General features: G+C 45.0%; 1 protein-coding gene across 2 annotated transcripts in view; it reads left to right on the plus strand.

Annotated features, from left to right (window-relative positions):
* Positions 1–17,284, plus strand: part of LOC138672816 (flotillin-2-like) — a 113,847-nt gene extending 96,563 nt beyond the window's left edge. The window contains exons 4-10 of one of the 2 annotated variants that reach the window (XM_069761212.1): positions 2,214–2,332; positions 2,591–2,704; positions 2,786–2,905; positions 10,134–10,348; positions 11,767–11,950; positions 12,267–12,416; positions 15,480–17,283. In XM_069761212.1, coding sequence (XP_069617313.1) covers positions 2,214–2,332; positions 2,591–2,704; positions 2,786–2,905; positions 10,134–10,348; positions 11,767–11,950; positions 12,267–12,416; positions 15,480–15,518 — 941 coding nt within the window. In that variant the 3' untranslated portion in view covers positions 15,519–17,283. Of the gene's footprint in view, positions 1–2,213; positions 2,333–2,590; positions 2,705–2,785; positions 2,906–10,133; positions 10,349–11,766; positions 11,951–12,266; positions 12,417–15,479 lie in introns of both variants that reach the window. The other variant, XM_069761211.1, reaches the window with a different exon arrangement.
* The last annotated feature ends 761 nt before the right edge of the window (positions 17,285–18,045 follow it).

The raw sequence follows: 18,045 nt of genomic DNA on the forward strand, positions 1-18,045 counted from the left end.
ATATATTACAAAGTATTGAGATGAAATTTTGTTTCTGACCAAATACTTATTTTCCACCATAATATGCAAATAAAATGTTAAAAAAAACAGACAATGTGATTTTCTGGATTTTTTTTTCTCAGTTTGTCTCCCATAGTTGAGGTCTACCTATGATGTAAATTACAGACGCCTCTCATCTTTTTAAGTGGGGGAACTTGCACTATTGCTGACTGACTAAATACTTTTTTGCCCCACTGTATATATTTATATATATATATATATATATATATATATATATATATATATATATATATATATATATATATATACTAGATGGTGGCCCGATTCTAACACATCGGGCATTCTAGAATATGCATGTCCACGTAGTATATTGCACAGCCCACGTAGTATATTGCCCAGCCACGTAGTATATTGCCCAACCACATAGTATATTGCCCAGCCACGTAGTATATTGCCCAGCCACGTAGTATATTGCCCAGTCACGTACTATATTGCCCAGCTACGAAGTATATTGCCCAGCCACGTAGTATATTGCCCAGCCACGTAGTATATTGCCCAGTCATGTAGTATATTGCTCAGCTACATAGTATATTGCACAGCGATATAGTATAGAGCACAGAGCCACATAGTATACAGCACAGACACGTAGTATACTGCCCAGTCACGTAGTATATTGGCCAGTCACGTAGTATCTTGCCCAGCCACTTATGTAACAGGTTAAAAAATACTTAAAATAAAAAATAAACATATACTCACCTTCTTTTGAGCCCCTTGTTGTCCTGGCGCTTGTGTGCGGTGCAGCGGCAGCTTCCGGTCCCAGGGTTCGTATGAGCGTAGGACCTGTGATGACGTCGCGGACTCGCGGTCACATGTATATTGCACAGCGACGTAGTATACAGCACAGAGCCACGTAGTATACAGCACAGACACGTAGTATACTGCCCAGTCACGTACTATATTGGCCAGTCACGTAGTATATTATCCAGCCACGTAGTATATTGCACTTCGACGTAGTATACAGCACAGAGCCACATAATATACAGGACAGACATGTAGTATACTGCCCAGTCACGTAGTATACTGCTCAGTCACGTAGTATTTTGCCCAGCCACGTAGTATATTGCCCAGCCACGTATGTAACAGGTTAAAAAATACTTAAAATAAAAAATAAACATATACTCACCTTCCGAAGAGCCCCTTGTAGTCCTGGCGCTTGTGTGCGGTGCAGCGGCAGCTTCCGGTCCCAGGGTTGGTATGAGCGTAGGACCTGTGATGACGTCGCGGTCACATGACCGTCATGGAAGGTCCTTTTCGCATAGCATCCTTGCCACCGGAACCTGCCGCTTGCACTGCCGAGGAGCGGACGCGACGGCGGAGGGTGAGAATAACCTTTTTTTATTATTATTATTTGTAACATTAGATCTTTTTACTATTGATGCTGCATACACAGCATCAATAGTAAAAAGTTGGTCACACAGGGTTAATAGCTGCGTTAATGGAGTGCATTACACCGCAGTCCATTATCGCTGGTATTAACCCTGTGTGAGGGCTGACTGGAGGGGAGTATTTTGCCGCCGGACTGTGCCCGTCGCTGATTGGTCGTGGCTGTTTTGCCGCGACTAATCAGTGACTTGGGTTTCCATGACAGACAGAGGCCGCGACCAATGAATATCTGTGACAGACAAACAGACAGACAGACGGAAGTGACCCTTAGACAATTATATAGTGTATATATATATATATATATATATATATATACATACAGTACAGACCAAGTTGTTTCACAATTTTTTGTTAAGTATACAATTTCACATGTGTTAATTCATAGATTTGATGCCTTCAGTGTGAATGTACAATTTTCGTCGTCATGAAAGTACAGAAAAATCTTTAAATGAGAAGGTGTGTCCAAACTTTTGGTCTGTATTGTGTATATATATATACAGTATATATATATATATATATATATATATATATATATATATATATATGTGTGTGTATATATATATATATATATATATATATTATTTTTTTTTTAATGATTGTTAAGTGGATACTTGTCCTGAAGCGTTATTGACCCCTGTAACCTTCGGAGGGCGTTATTGTATGTACGATCCCCTGAGGAACAGCATATAATCTTGGGACCTCCGTGTTCTGTTCCTTGTGGCATCTATCATGTACTACAGTCCTTCTATAATGGGCGACTTTTCCTCCAGGTAAACTAACGGTGGAGCAGATTTTTCGGGACAATGAACGATTTGCAAAGCTGGTTCGAGAAATTGCAGCCCCTGATGTCGGCCGCATGGGTATTGAAATCATAAGCTTTACCATCAAGGTGAGAGTATAAGAAAACTGTTAGGAAAATCATTAAATTGCATTTACAAATTAGTCACCCTCCAGGCACTTTTGGTTTATTTCCCTTTTTTTTAATTGCCCATGAAAATCATAAGTGCATTCACCTTATTTGCTTATGATTCAGTATTGCCATAAATGACACTGAAGAAGGCGCGTCGCCTGCAGAGATTCTGACCTTTGTCATCTTTGCAATGAATGTTGTCCGTGTAATTCCAATAATTCACGTTTTGTCCTGCAGGATGTGCAGGACAACATTGGGTATATAAGCTCCCTGGGTAGGACTCGGACAGCTGCTGTTCAGAGGGATGCAGACATTGGCGTTGCAAATGCAGAGCGCGATGCATGCATTAGGGTATGTAATCCATAACTATAACTATATGTAGCTTTTACATCCTGCGGCATAATTTAATTTGTTGTTTCATTTCCCTGACAGGAAGCCATGTTGAAGAAAGAGATGTTTGATGTCGTATATCTGTGTGGTACGAGAGTGCAATATTCCAGACAGGCTTATGAACTACAGAAGGCGGCCTTCAGCCAGGAAGTCAACACCAAGGTAAGACGGGGAGCGTGAGCTGGTATATTCTCCTGAGAATGAGCAAAGCGAAGTGCAAAGTGTCCTATGGAGGAGTAAACCGTTCTGGGCACGGAGCAGGATGAGACAGAAGACGCTTGGTGTTCTTACATATTGGAGACGATGGCAGGGAGCTTGCTTTAGCTTGGATAACTCAGAGGCCCCATTTACACTCGGCAATATCACATGTGTAAAAAGAATTTATATAAAAATGATGTGTGAAAACAGTCCTCTTGAAAAAAAAAAAATAAACATGTAAAATTGTCTTATTGACATGAAGTTGCACGGGGCAGGAGAATTTGAACTTCTGTGGTCAATCAGCAACACCAAGAAAGAATGATTTAGTTTCATGCCGCAGCCCTCCACTAGGCGGTCACAGTATTCGATTTACCAAGAATGTTCCTTCAAAAGCTTAACCCCCTAAACTGTGAGTTTTATTTCATAAATCAATAATCCGCATAAATGGAAACAACTCTGTAATGTATCTTGTCAGAGGAATCTGCGTTTTCTTCTTCTGGATTGCTCTTTCACTTTAAATGAATGGGTAAAATCTGTATTCAGTGAAGAGAGATTTTCCCATTGCTGAGATAGGAGATAGCAGTTGGTGCTTTTAAAATTCTATGGTGAGGGGGAGGAGCAAGAGGCCGTCACAGAAATGATGCCGCATGTTCTCCTGAAATTGTTATATTTCTCCATAGAACTTTATGAGCACAAAGTCTCATCTCTTATCTCTGTAATAGGAAGCTCTATACTTACTGAAGACAGATTTTGTCCATGAATCGAAAATTAGTGACAATGAACAATCAGTCCTAGAGGAGAAAGATGCAGATTTCTCTGAGATTTTACAAAGCTTCTGTTTTTCGAGTGTGCTGCTCCTAGACCTGGATTAAAGCATCAGTGAACTCTTGGTCAGGCTGTGGTGCAATGTGGTGTTGGTGCATTGAACGAGACATGATGTGCTCGATTGGACTCAGAACTGGGGAACGGGCGGGCACTGCCATAGCATCAATGCTTTCATCATGCCTGAACTGCTGACACACTCTCAAACATAAACAGTCACACTCAAAAAAGTATCTTCAGAGAGTTATTAGCCAAACAAGTGTTTTTTTTTATTTTGAAAAACACCAACAATTTATATAGAAAATTCACCGCAGTGTTGCAAGGTAACGTTTCGACTCTCTGGGTCTTTTTCAAACCTTACTGGAACAGAAAAAATATACATGGTGTCACTATAACTTGAAAAAATAACATAATAAAACAAGAAACACACAAATATGAACAAGTATAATGTCCTTATTCAATAGAAATCATAATATGTCCGTATAATAGTAGATAAGACGGCAGTATAGCGGGACCCTTCAAGATACTGGAGAGAAACCGTGGTAGGTATCACCAGAGGTATCATTGGACCTGTAAGATGTTGTACACATACTCTCAGAGAGATTTTAGGAATAAATTCTCTGAAAAAAATTCTGAAAAAAACACCTTCGGTATATCCAAGTGACAAGGGCTAAATACATGGAGAGCACAGCAAAAACCGTATCACATAAAGAGAAAAACACATATATACAACCATCACAGTCTAATGCTGGAGCCCAGGGAGGTCACTTAGATATGTCTATAACAATATGAAATACCATGGTGGTGGACATAGATAGCAGTATAATAAACGATGGGTACTGACCTTATGGAAGTAGAAAATAAGAGGAGGGCAAAATCCCTGGAGAGGTGCAGGAGTCCCGTTAGGGGCTGTAAGAAGGAAGGCCACAGCGATGAATGTAGTAAAGTAGGCAGGAAGGCTGAAGTGGAGAGATAGAGGGCAACGGGTGTATTTACCTATCCGTGTGTAGCATCGGGTATTTGCGGTGGTGGTGTGTGGAAGCATAGAGGTGAGCGCCCTTTATGCTGGGCGGCCGGAAGTGTGGAGCGCCGAGTGTGCAGGCGCAATGAAAGGCGGCCAAAAGGAGGTTTGGAGCGCACGGAGGAAGGAATCCAGACTGCGCAAGCGCAGTGTGGATAGAGGGATACTGTGGAAGGCGTTCCCTGCCTGGGCTAATGGTGTGCGCGGGCGCACTCGGCCTGCGCAATCGGCGCTCCACACTTCCGGCCGCCCAGCATAAAGGGCGCTCACCTCTATGCTTCCACACACCACCACCGCAGATACCCGATGCTACACACGGATAGGTAAATACACCTGTTTCCCTCTATCTCTCCACTTCAGCCTTCCTGCCTACTTTACTACATTCATCGCTGTGGCCTTCCTTCTTACAGTCCCTAGCGGGACTCCTGCACCTCTCCAGGGATTTTGCCCTCCTCTTATTTTCTACTTCCATAAGGTCAGCACCCATCGCTTATTATACTGCTATCTATGTCCACCACCATGGTATTTCATATTGTTATAGACATATCTAGGTGACCTCCCTGGGCTCCTGCATTAGACTGTGATGGTTGTATACAGTTAGGGCCAGAAATACTTGGACAGTGACACAATTTTCGCGAGTTGGGCTCTGCATGCCACCACATTGGATTTGAAATGAAACCTCTACAACAGAATTCAAGTGCAGATTGTAACGTTTAATTTGAAGGGTTGAACAAAAATATCTGATAGAAAATGTAGGAATTGTACACATTTCTTTACAAACACTCCACATTTTAGGAGGTCAAAAGTAATTGGACAAATAAACATAACCCAAACAAAATATTTTTATTTTCAATATTTTGTTGCAAATCCTTTGGAGGCAATCACTGCCTTAAGTCTGGAACCCATGGACATCACCAAACGCTGGGTTTCCTCCTTCTTAATGCTTTGCCAGGCCTTTACAGCCGCAGCCTTCAGGTCTTGCTTGTTTGTGGGTCTTTCCGTCTTAAGTCTGGATTTGAGCAAGTGAAATGCATGCTCAATTGGGTTTAGATCTGGAGATTGACTTGGTCATTTTAGAATGTTCCACTTTTTGGCACTCATGAACTCCTGGGTAGCTTTGGCTGTATGCTTGGGGTCATTGTCCATCTGTACTATGAAGCGCCATCCAATCAACTTTGCAGCATTTGGCTGAATCTGGGCTGAAAGTATATCCCGGTACACTTCAGAATTCATCCGGCTACTCTTGTCTGCTCTTATGTCATCAATAAACACAAGTGACCCAGTGCCATTGAAAGCCATGCATGCCCATGCCATCACGTTGCCTCCACCATGTTTTACAGAGGATGTGGTGTACCTTGGATCATGTGCCGTTCCCTTTCTTCTCCAAACTTTTTTCTTCCCATCATTCTGGTACAGGTTGATCTTTGTCTCATCTGTCCATAGAATACTTTTCCAGAACTGAGCTGGCTTCTTGAGGTGTTTTTCTGCAAATTTAACTCTGGCCTGTCTATTTTTGGTATTGATGAATGGTTTGCATCTAGATGTGAACCCTTTGTATTTACTGTCATGGAGTCTTCTCTTTACTGATGACTTAGAGACAGATACACCTACTTCACTGAGAGTGTTCTGGACTTCAGTTGATGTTATGAACGGGTTCTTCTTCACCAAATTAAGTATGCGGCGATCATCCACCACTGTTGTCATCCGTGGACGCCCAGGCCTTTTTGAGTTCCCAAGCTCACCAGTCAATTCCTTTTTTCTCAGAATGTACCCAACTGTTGATTTTGCTACTCCAAGCATGTCTGCTATCTCTCTGATGGATTTTTTCTTTTTTTTTCAGCCTCAGGATGTTCTGCTTCACCTCAATTGAGAGTTCCTTTGACCGCATGTTGTCTGCTCACAGCAACAGCTTCCAAATGCAAAACCACACACCTGGAATCCACCCCTGACCTTTTAACTACTTCATTGATTACAGGTTAACGAGGGAGACGCCTTCAGAGTTAATTGCAGCCCTTAGAGTCCATTGTCCAATTACTTTTGGTCCCTTGAAAAAGAGGACGCTATGCATTACAGAGCTATGATTCCTAAACCCTTTCTCCGATTTGGATGTGGAAACTATCATATTGCAGCTGGGAGTGTGCACTTTCAGCCCATATTATATATATAATTGTATTTCTGAACATGTTTTTGTAAACAGCTAAAATAACAAAACTTGTGTCACTGTCCAAATATTTCTGGCCCTAACTGTATATGTGTTTTTCTCTTTATGTGATACGGTTTTTGCTGTGCTCTCCATGTATTTAGCCCTTGTCACATGGATATACCGAAGGTGTTTTTTTCAGAATTTTTTTCAGAATTTATTCCTAAAATCTCTCTGAGAGTATGTGTACAACATCTTAAAGGTCCAATGATACCTCTGGTGATACCTACCACGGTTTCTCTCCAGTATCTTGAAGGGTCCCGCTATACTGCCGTCTTATCTACTGTTATACAGACATATTATGATTTCTATTGAATAGGGACATTATACTTGTACTTATTTGTGTGTTTCTTGTTTTATTATGTTATTTTTTCATGGTAAAGTGACACCATGTATATTTTTTTCTGTTCCAGTAAGGTTTGAAAAAGACCCAGAGGGTCGAAACGTTACCTTGCAACACTGCGGTGAATTTTCTATATAAATTGTTGGTGTTTTTCAAAATAAAAAAAAACACTTGTTTGGCTAATAACTCTCTGAAGATACTTTTTTGAGTCCTCCACGTTCAGTCTGCACCATTGCCAGTGAGAGTGCACGTCTTGTTCTTCACTATGAACTGCTGACACACTTCAGCCACATGAGGTTTAAGGTACCTTCACACATAACGATTTTGTTAACGATATCGTTGCAACGTCACGCTTTTTGTGACGTAGCAACGATCCCGCTAACGATCTCGTTATGTGTGACAGCGACCAACGATCAGGCCCCTGCTGGGAGATCGTTGGTCGTTGGGGAATGATCAGGACCTTTTTTTGGTCGCTGATCACCCGCTGTCATCGCTGGATCGGCGTGTGTGACGCCGATCCAGCGATGTGTTCACTTGTAGCCAGGGTAAATATCGGGTTACTAAGCTCAGGGCCGCGCTTAGTAACCCGATATTTACCCTGGTTACCATTGTAAAAGTTAAAAAAAAAACAGTACATACTCACATTCTGATGTCTGTCATGTCCCCCGCCGTCAGCTTCCCTGCACTGACTGTCAGCGCCGGCCGTAAAGCAGAGCACAGCGGTGACGTCACCGCTGTGCTCTGCTTTACGGCCGGCGTTGACACAGTCAGTGCGGGAAGATGACGGCGGGGGACGTGACAGACATCGGAATGTGAGTATGTAGTGTTTTTTTTTTTTACTTTTACAATGGTAACCAGGATAAATATCGGGTTACTAAGCGCAGCCCTGCACTTAGTAACCCGATGTTTACCCTGGTTACCTGGGGACTTCGGCATCGTTGAAGACAGTTTCAACTATGCCGAAGTCGTTCCCCTAATCGTTGGTCGCTGGAGAGAGCTGTCTGTGTGACAGCTCCCCAGCGACCACACAACGACTTACCAACTATCACGGCCAGGTCGTATCGCTGGTCGTGATCGTTGGTAAGTCGTTTAGTGTAACGGTACCTTTAGCATTGTCGTGCATCAGAAGAATCCCAGTGCACCTGCATGTGGTCTCACATTGGGTCTGAGGATCTCATCCTGGTACTTAATAGCAGTCAGGGTACCTCTGGCTAGCACATGGAGGGCTGTGCCGCCCTCCAAAAAAATGCCTCCCCACACTATTACTCACCCACTTGCAAATCGGTCATGCTGGAGTGGAGGATATTGCAGGCAGCAGAAAGTTCTCCACGGCGTCTCCAGACTATCACGCATGTTTCACATGCTGAGTGTGAAACTGCTCTTTGTTCTCTGCAAATGCCAACCGCCCTGCACGGTGTTGGGCTGTAAGCATAAAACCTACTTGTGGCCCTTACCACCCTCTGGAGACTGGACCTCATACCACCCTCTGGAGACTGGACCTCATACCACCCTCTGGAGACTGGCCCTCATACCACCCTCTGGAGACTGGCCCTCATACCACCCTCTGGAGACTGGCTCTCATACCATCCTCTAGAAACTGGCCCTCATACCACCCTCTGGAAACTGTTTCTAACAGTTTGAGCAAATACATGGATGTTAGTGGCCTGCTGGAGGTCATTTTGCAGGGCTCTGGCACTGCTCCTCCTCTTCCTCCTTGTATAAATGAGGTGGTAGCGGTCCTGCTACTGGTTATTGCCCTCTTATGGCACCCTGCACATCTGCTGGTGAACTGGCCTGTCTCCTAGTATCTGCTCCATGTTCTGGATACTGTGCTGACAGACACAGCTATTCTTCTTGCCATAGACTGCAATGATGTGCCATCCTGGATGAGCTGCACTACCTGAGCAACTTCTGTGGGTTATAGACAATGCCTCATGCAAAAAGGATGAGAACAGAGAATAATGGCCTGTGGTCACCCCCTCCAGAACCACTCCTTTAGGTGTTGTCTTTGCCTATCATTTCTACCTGTTGTCTGTTCCATTTGTAAAACAGCAGGAGCAATTGATTCACAATCAGTGTTGCTTCATAACTGGACAGGTTGATTACACAGAAGTGTGAGTAACAATCTTTTGTGTTGTGTTGTAACAGCCTTTATTTTTTTGAGCAGTGTATAGTGTATTGCTATATTAGTATTCCACTGGTCTGCCATAATGTGTGAACATTGATTCTCATATTAGCACAATATAATAGGCAGCAAGTAAACGGTCATTTCTTGAATTTGTAAAAATGGGGCAAGAATAAAGACCTGTGCAACTTTAGCAAGTGTCAGAGTGTGATGGAAAAAGCAGTGGGTCCAAGCACCTCCAAAATAGAAGGTCATATGAGATGTTCTTTGTATTTGGTGACTGGTACCTGAAAAAAAGTGATGGTGTGCTTTCACATTGCGTTCTCTGTCCCTTGTTGGGCCATATGTTCAAAATAAAATGGACCCCGTGTTGCGGGGGGGGGGGGGGAATTTCAAATGTATGCCCTGCTGGGGACTCAGAATGCAATGTGAAAGCACCCTTCCAAAGAAGCAATCCCGGTGATCTAGTAACTGGGTCATGGACACTTGCGTCTTATTGAAGGCTGCACCGATCCCACATAAAAAGATGGAGACCCCACCTCTTAGGTTCTGGTGCTAACATCTCGTGCCTGAGTTTGGGGGAGCCCGTTTTTGCACTGATCAGAGCGGGTGTAGCAGCACCGTGCGGGTACACACCATGTACATGGTCCTCGCTGTAACCGTCATCTCCTTCTTATGTAGAAAGCAGAATCTCAGCTGGCGTATGAACTTCAGGCAGCTAAAGAACAGCAGAAGATTCGACAGGAAGAAATTGAGATCGAGGTCGTACAGAGGAAGAAACAGATTGATATTGAGGAGAAAGAAATTGTTCGTACGGACAAGGAGCTGATTGCCACAGTGAGGAGGCCCGCAGAAGCCGAGGCCTATAGGATGCAGCAGATTGCAGAAGGACAGAAGTGAGTACACACTTGGCAGATACGGCGTCACTTTCCCTGTATTCATAACATTGTCGGAATCTGAACCAGATTTATTTTGTAGGAAGAAGGACTTTAAAAAGGTTTCTGCAATAACAAACTTTTGCACCATAGGTTTATAAATGTACAAAATCAACAAGACGGACCTCTTTGACAGGTTGTGGAACCCGTGGCTTGAATCAATGTGATCTAAAACAGGGGTCCCCAACTCCAGTCCTCAAGGCCCACCAACATGTCATGTTTTCAGGATTTCCTTAGTCTTGCCCAGGTAATAATTGCATCACCTGTGCAATGCAAAGGAAATCCTGAAAACATGACCTATTGGTGGGCCTTGAGGACTGGAGTTGGGGACCCCTGATCTAAAAGACCTTTTGCCCCATTGGGAGGATTATTGACAAGTCATCTTCCTTTTCTTGTATTTTTATATATGACAAAGTAGGGGGGGTCGACAGGTCTCTAGAGGGGGGGGAAGGGGGGGGAGTTTGGTTTGGGACTAAATATGTTTTCTTTAAAAAAGTATTGTACATTGGTATATTGCTGATAACAAAGTATCCCTTTTATTGTTTATGTGCAATATTTATGGTTTAATAAAAAATATCTGATTTAAAAAAAAATAAATGTACAAAATCACTAAACCTGCTATATTCGTCCTCCGCAGGTCTTGTGCTGCTTCTCTGCTGCTGCCTCAGGTTCTATTGACATGGTGCAGCGCTTATGTCACATCTACAGTACACATGTGACCGCTGCAGCCAATTACCGGATTCAAATACAACCAAAAAAAAAAGGAAATGCTGATATTTCACAGCTTTTAGGATTTATATTTCAGTAAAGTTTATAAGAAATTTTTTGGTAATTCGGATTATTATATTTAGTCCTGGCACACATTTTTCCCTTTTTTTCAGTTAGATTTATTGTCCTTGTTCCCTGTGGGAACATCAATATTTATTAATTCCTAGAATTACAATTTTCAGTCTCTCAATTACTGGACTCTACAGCGACGCCAAGGATGTGGGGGGAAAACATTTTTTTTTTGTAATAATACCCCCCTTCCACGTAGCCTATTATTATAGTATCCAGCTGTTTCCAATTGTCCTTTTTAGCATTTAAAAGGGGTTTTCTAGGGTTAGAAGACTAATGGCTGCAGGTTTCTACACGCATCTCCATAGCTGTCCATGCAGATGAACTCCATTGAAGTTATTGGGGCTGAGCTGCAATACTACACAACCTGTAGACATATATCCTATTTTTGGAGGAAAAAAGGTTTTGTTTTGTTTTTTTACTCCTGGATAACACCAGAATTTTTTTTTAAAGTGTTTTTAGGATGAGAATTGTAGCTCTTCATTTCTAGTTGCTGGTTCAGATCGGACGTCTTTTGCTTATGTTTTTTTGATTTTCCATAGGGTGAAACAAGTGCTGATTGCTCAAGCAGAGGCCGAGAAGATCCGTAAAGTTGGAGAAGCAGAAGCCTCTGTCATTGAAGCTATGGGAAAAGCAGAAGCCGAGAGGATGAAGCTGAAAGCCGGAGCCTACCAACATTATGGAGAGGCAGCTAAAATGGCCCTTGTTCTGGAGTGTCTGCCACAGGTAACTCGTCGCTTTTACGCCTTTGATTTTTGAGAACGGTCTCTGAACCATTCAGCAGAGGTTGGTGGAGATATTCATGAATCCCTGATATAAGAGGCACTAGGGCTTTCAGGGTTGTACAGGATATGAAATGTCATTGATGAAGGTTTGGGTTTTGTCCCCCCACAATCTGATGCACAGACTGTCTCCCTTTGCCGTGGCTCTTGCTTTCCCTCTTATTACTCTTCTTCTACCACTAGCTTCTGGAGCTTCAGCCATTTATTCCCACATCGCTTTACCTTGTGCGTTTGCTGGAGTTGTTTCTTCTTTGTTACAGATTGCTGCCAAAGTGTCAGCGCCATTGGCCAAAGTGGATGAAATTGTCATTCTCAGTGGAGAGAACAGTAAAAAAAACGGTGAAATGAATCGTCTGTTGGCTGAAGTTCCTGATTCGGTTCAAACTCTCACTGGTGTAGATCTGACGAAGGTGAGCGTGCCAGGAGATGGATGACATGGCCAGTAGTCCTGTCTGTAAATATAGCTAGAATGTTCTACTGCAACGCCCACCAGGGCCGTGGGATACTCGATCCGGGTCAGACAGTTCTCCCGACGGTTGTCATAGCAGCAGGGACCCAGTCTGTGGCCCTGGGCGTGCAATAAAATGCTGAGGGAGAAACTTTATAGGGAGTTTAACGTGACGCCACCTGTGGTGTTCGGCAGTGGATAGCCGACGCTGTTTAAGGAGTCTGTAACACCCCAGGAATTCGGTTGTTACAGTGGTATTGCCTTCCTCACGGGGAGGGTGATGCCATACCTGGAAGCGACAAGGATCCCTTTAAATAAGACGTACACACAACACTGTTCTGACTCTGGGCCAGAAGGTGGAGCTCTAGACTCAGTTTGAGGGTAGCTTCCCTATATATTCTGGCTGGAGGAGGAGTTAGTGGTGAGTCTGTGAGGAGAGCTGGAGCCGAGCAGACATGCTGTTCTGCAGCTCCTGACAGGAGAGTCAGACAGTCTGTAGGAGACAGTGAGGGGAGAAGGAGCAAAGGAGGAGAGAGAAACTGGATTGGGCTCACTCCAAGATCAAGCGCAGAAACCGGAGGCCGGAATTCCGAGGTTGTGGGGGTAACTGTATACCCCACAGCAGAAATCAGCGTGCAGGAGATTCCAAGTCTCCTGGCCACAATTACACCCGAAGGCACAGCAGCAGATTAGAGCCCGGAGTCACTACAAGAGAGGGTCTCCTGTAAAAAGGCTCGAGTTGCCTGCCATGCGGGTAATGTCCACCTAAAAGGACAGAGTGAGAGAGGACCTTGTATGAAATCTCAGGCAGCATGGGACTGGGAATACAGCGCAGTATGGAAGGCTTCCAACCCCACCTGTCTAGGGGGATTCCGAATCGCTTCCAGGCTTCTCCGATTCCAAAGACAACCTGTACCTGAACTGCATCAGTAAAAGGTAAAGAGACTGCAACCATGTGTCCTCCAATTCTTTCCTGCACTTCACCATCTATCATCATTTCTAACTACATCGGGAGCCCTGGGTACTAAGCTTTACCTGTGGGGAGCTGTACCATCTAAGCTGCAATACCATCATCTCCAGTGGACCCCTTTAAGCAGCGTCGCTCATCCATGGCCGAGCACCACAGGTAGCATCACGAACATCACTATTACACCAGACTTTGTTTCCACTTCCATTAACCCCCTTTTATTGGACACTCAGGGCCACAGAACGGGTCACCGCTGCCGTGACCACATCCCTTTAAGAACCGGCCTGGTTCCGAGTACCCCATGGTCCTAGTGGGTGCTCCAAGTCCACTGGGGCTGATGGTGATGCAGCTGAGATGGTTCTGCTCCCCACAGGTGGAGTGGAGCCCCAGGGCTACCGGTATTGTTGTTATAAGGGATCGTGAACGTTGGGGTGCAGGACTGAGGGAGTGAGGAATGACTCAAGACTCAGGGGTTGTGGTTTCCTTTACCTTTACTTGATGGTTCAAGGTGCAGACCAGAGCACTGATGACAGATGGTAATGGAGATCTGGGCAGCCTGGAAGCAATTTAGGGTCCACTAAGCCTGATGGGTTTGGAGGCCTTCCTATTGCGCTGTCCTCTGAGGTCTTTGCTGCCTAAAGCTATGCTCTGGCCTCTGTTCCTTCCTTTACTTAAGTTCTTGCCCATATGGCAGGCAGCTTGAACCTACTAAAGGTGTAGCTCCTTCGTGGATGCTCCGGGGTGCTGCTGTGCCGATGGGTGTTAGATGGGGCCAGGAGACCTGCAGTCCCCGGCCTCCAGATTTAGCTGCTGGGACTTCTGGGTGAGCTTGGTTACAGTTCCACGCCCCAGGTTCTCCTCGACTTCCTTCTTCTCCCACACTGCTCTTCCCTCAGACTCCTAACCCCGCCTCCAGGCCAGAACTTATAGGGAAGCTCCCCTGAAACCAGATGTTAGAGCTCCCCCTTCTGGTCTGGAGTCAGGAAAAGTGTTGGATGCTGGTATTACCTGGTAAGGGGACCCCTCCTTGCTTCCAGGCATGTCATCACCCCCGTGATGGAGGCAATGCCAATGTGGCAACCGGACTCCTGGGGTGCCACACTACTTTTTACAGATAAGCAATTAATTCACAAGTTCTCTGGTCCAGTGACCTCATGAGTAGTTTGTGGCTGTTGGATGGAAGCCCTGCGAGCCACTTCCTACCTGCTGGAATCTCTGGTGCCTCACTGAATTAGTAGGCCCAGCAGTTGTGCAGAAAAATGGATTGATTGCGACTGGTAATGAGCGAAAGTGCTTGGATAAGGTGTTTATCTGAGCATGCTCGGGTGCAAACCCAGTGTCTTCGGTGTGCTCGAATTATATGTTCCAGTCCCCGCGGCTGCATGTCTCACAACAGTTTGACAGCCTCAACACATGCAGGGATTGTCTAACAGCCGCAAGACTATGTGATGACTGCACATGTCAAAACTGGATGGGGGCATTTGTGTGACCCAAAGTAGGCTATATGGTTTCTACCGCTGGTTCCAACAGACGTCTGTGGACACAGTGTTCAGCGCTTCCAAGCGGACCCATGGAGTAAAATGCAATCTGATATCTTTTCAGTTGGACAATAAAAGGTGCTGGAATGGCGTGGCAGCGGTAGCACAGGTGAACCCACACCATTCCAACACCTTTCATTCCTTTCTTGTGGGTCTGCAGCAGCCCATGCCTCTTTCAGTGGTTGTGTTCACACAACACTATCAGGTATGCTTACTGGTGCGCATTCTTCTCCACACTATCTACCCAGATAAGACCATATGGTGCTTCTTGTCCCTTCCAGGTTTATTTTCTTCAATTGGACAATAGGCACTGAGGAAGGTCTGATGTAGGCCGAAACGTTGGTGAACCTTTTGTTGTTGGATTGCGTATCAAATAATTTATTTAATTTCATCTACTCTGAACGCCATGTGGAAGCCTCCCAACAGGCGCTGTGACTACGTGACCCTCATTTACAGTCTCCATTTCATTGATCCGATTCCTTTTGTAACTTTTTTTTGCTTCTTTCTTCCCTTCCCGCAGATCCCTCTAATCCAGAAAGCCACGGAAGTCTTGGCATAGGAACGCATGAGAGCAGCCTGCCCCTCCATTCACTTGAGCAAATGCCTTCAATTCTTCGGGACTCTGTTTTATACAGAAAAGACAATTTCTGTTACATTTTTAAGCATCTGGTGCCTTACATTTCAGGACAGAACCACAAGTTTTCATATCATTTAAGTTTATTTTTAGTTTTCGTCATAAGATTATTTTTTTTTTTTAGCAGAATCATTTTTATGTGATTTTATTGGTTTTTTATAATATGTAGGGACTTCAGCCACACACACCAGCACTGATCCATGGCACCTGCAATTGTATGCGACAATCGGGCTGCAAGCCTTGTGGTCTCTCCTGCAATCTATAGTCACATTACATATGCCTGGCCTTGATTCCCGACCCCTTAGTGTCACAGCTATGCAGTTGTATGTGTGTCCTAGCAGTACGGGCTGACGCCAGTTATTTTGTAAGGTCGTAGCTGAGCGAAGTGCATGTAGCAATAAATCCATTTGCGCATGCACCACCCAAGTTTGTGCCATAAGATGGCGCTCCTTGCCTCTACACTGAAGCAGTCACTAACAAGGACACAGGGTGGGAGCCACATGCCAGCTGCAGCCTTCCCTATGAACAGTGAATAAGGCTACTTTCACACTAGCGTCGGAATCTCCCCGTCGCAATGCGTCGGGCCGAGATTCCGACGCTAGCGTTTGATGCGCCGCACTATGGGTGCAGCAGATGCATTTCTCCGGCGCATCCGCTGCCCCATTGTGAGGTGCGGAGAGGTGGGGGCGGAGTTCCGGCCACGCATGCGCGGTCGGAAAAAGCGGTCCGTCGGCAGCAAAAAACATTACATTTAACGTTTTTTGCTCCCGGCGGTCCGCCAAAACACGGCGCAACCGTCGCACGATGGTTGTGACGTGTTGCAATGCGTCGCTAATGTTAATCTATGGGGCAAAAACGCATCCTGCAAACAACTTTGCAGGATGCGTTTTTTGCCATAAACGACGCATTGCGACATATTGCAAAAAACGCTAGTGTGAAAGTAGCCCAAGGCTCATTGTGGTCTAACTACCTCTTGCAATAACTTATGCGCAGTCCATTAAGTTTGAAAGGTACAAAGGCTAAGTCTACCTCAATACATCTGCATTCCTAGCAATTGATAACAATTGTGTGCACATACCCTGAAAATCAATAAAAAAAAAATCTAGAATTTTCTTTCTTCACATTTTGCATTCTCTGACACACTATTACCAAATAACAAAATCTCAAAAGAATTAAAAATATAAAGGAAAAAATCATTGTTTCACTTGACATGGAATGACCTGATAGAGAAAACATAATGGTGTATTGTTGGCATATTCTTGGAAACATTGGTCCATCCCGGAGAATAACCCTCCTACTTTGTCTTAAAGCAAAGTATGTTTTTTTTTTACCTCGTTTAACCACCCTCCACAGGTCCAGTACTGAACTTCCCTGTGTTTGTCAGTAACGCTGCAGCCAGTTAGTGAGCTCAGCAACTCTGCCCGGGTGGACAGGACAAGCCACTCCGCTCGCTGACTTCAGTGCTGATAGGGTGATGTCATTGCTGCAGATGATAAGACACATCGGGTTCAGCGGTGGAGACTCCACACTGGACTCAGGAAGGGTGAGAAAAGGCAGGTTTGTTTTTTTGTTGTTATTTTTTTAAACTACCCTAGGATCAGGGCCGTATTTGCCACTAGGCACGCGAGGGCACGTGCCTAGGGCGGCGACATTGCTGGGGGCGGCACCTGAGCAGGGTGTTTTTTTTTTTCTGTTTTTTTTTTTTCAAGTCCCGGGTCAAAAACGCGACTGACAGCGCCATGCATAGGGAGGGAGGGGGGGAATTATGAGCCATCAGCCATGCATAGGGAGGGAGGGGGGGGAATTATGAGTCATCAGCCATGCATAGGGAGGGGGGGGGGGGGAATTATGAGCCATCAGCCATGCATAGGGAGGGAGGGGGGGAATTATGAGCCATCAGCCATGCATAGGGAGGGAGGGGGGGGAAATTATGAGCCATCAGCCATGCATACAGGGGGGGATTATGAGCCATCAGCCATGCATACAGGGGGGGGGATTATGAGCCATCAGCCATGCATACAGGGGGGGGATTATGAGCCATCAGCCATGCATACAGGGGGGGAATTATGAGCCATCAGCCATGCATACAGGGGGGGGAATTATGAGCCATCAGCCATGTATACAGGGGGGGGGGAATTATGAGCCATCAGCCATGCATACGGGGGGGGAATTATGAGCCATCAACCATGCATACGGGGGGGGGGGGGAATTATGAGCCATCAGCCATGCATATAGGAAGAGGGGGGGATATGAGCCATGGCCATTATACAATATGGAGTATCATGTGTGGCCATTATACAGTATGGAGCATCATGTGTGGCCATTATACAGTATGGAGCATCATGTGTAGCCATTATACAGCATGGAGCATCATGTGTGGCCATTATACAGTATTGAGCATCTTGTGTGGCCATTATACAGTATGGAGCATCATGTGTGGCCATTATACAGT

The sequence above is a fragment of the Ranitomeya imitator genome, chromosome 3, assembly GCF_032444005.1.
Source record: "Ranitomeya imitator isolate aRanImi1 chromosome 3, aRanImi1.pri, whole genome shotgun sequence".
NCBI lineage: Eukaryota > Metazoa > Chordata > Amphibia > Anura > Dendrobatidae > Ranitomeya > Ranitomeya imitator.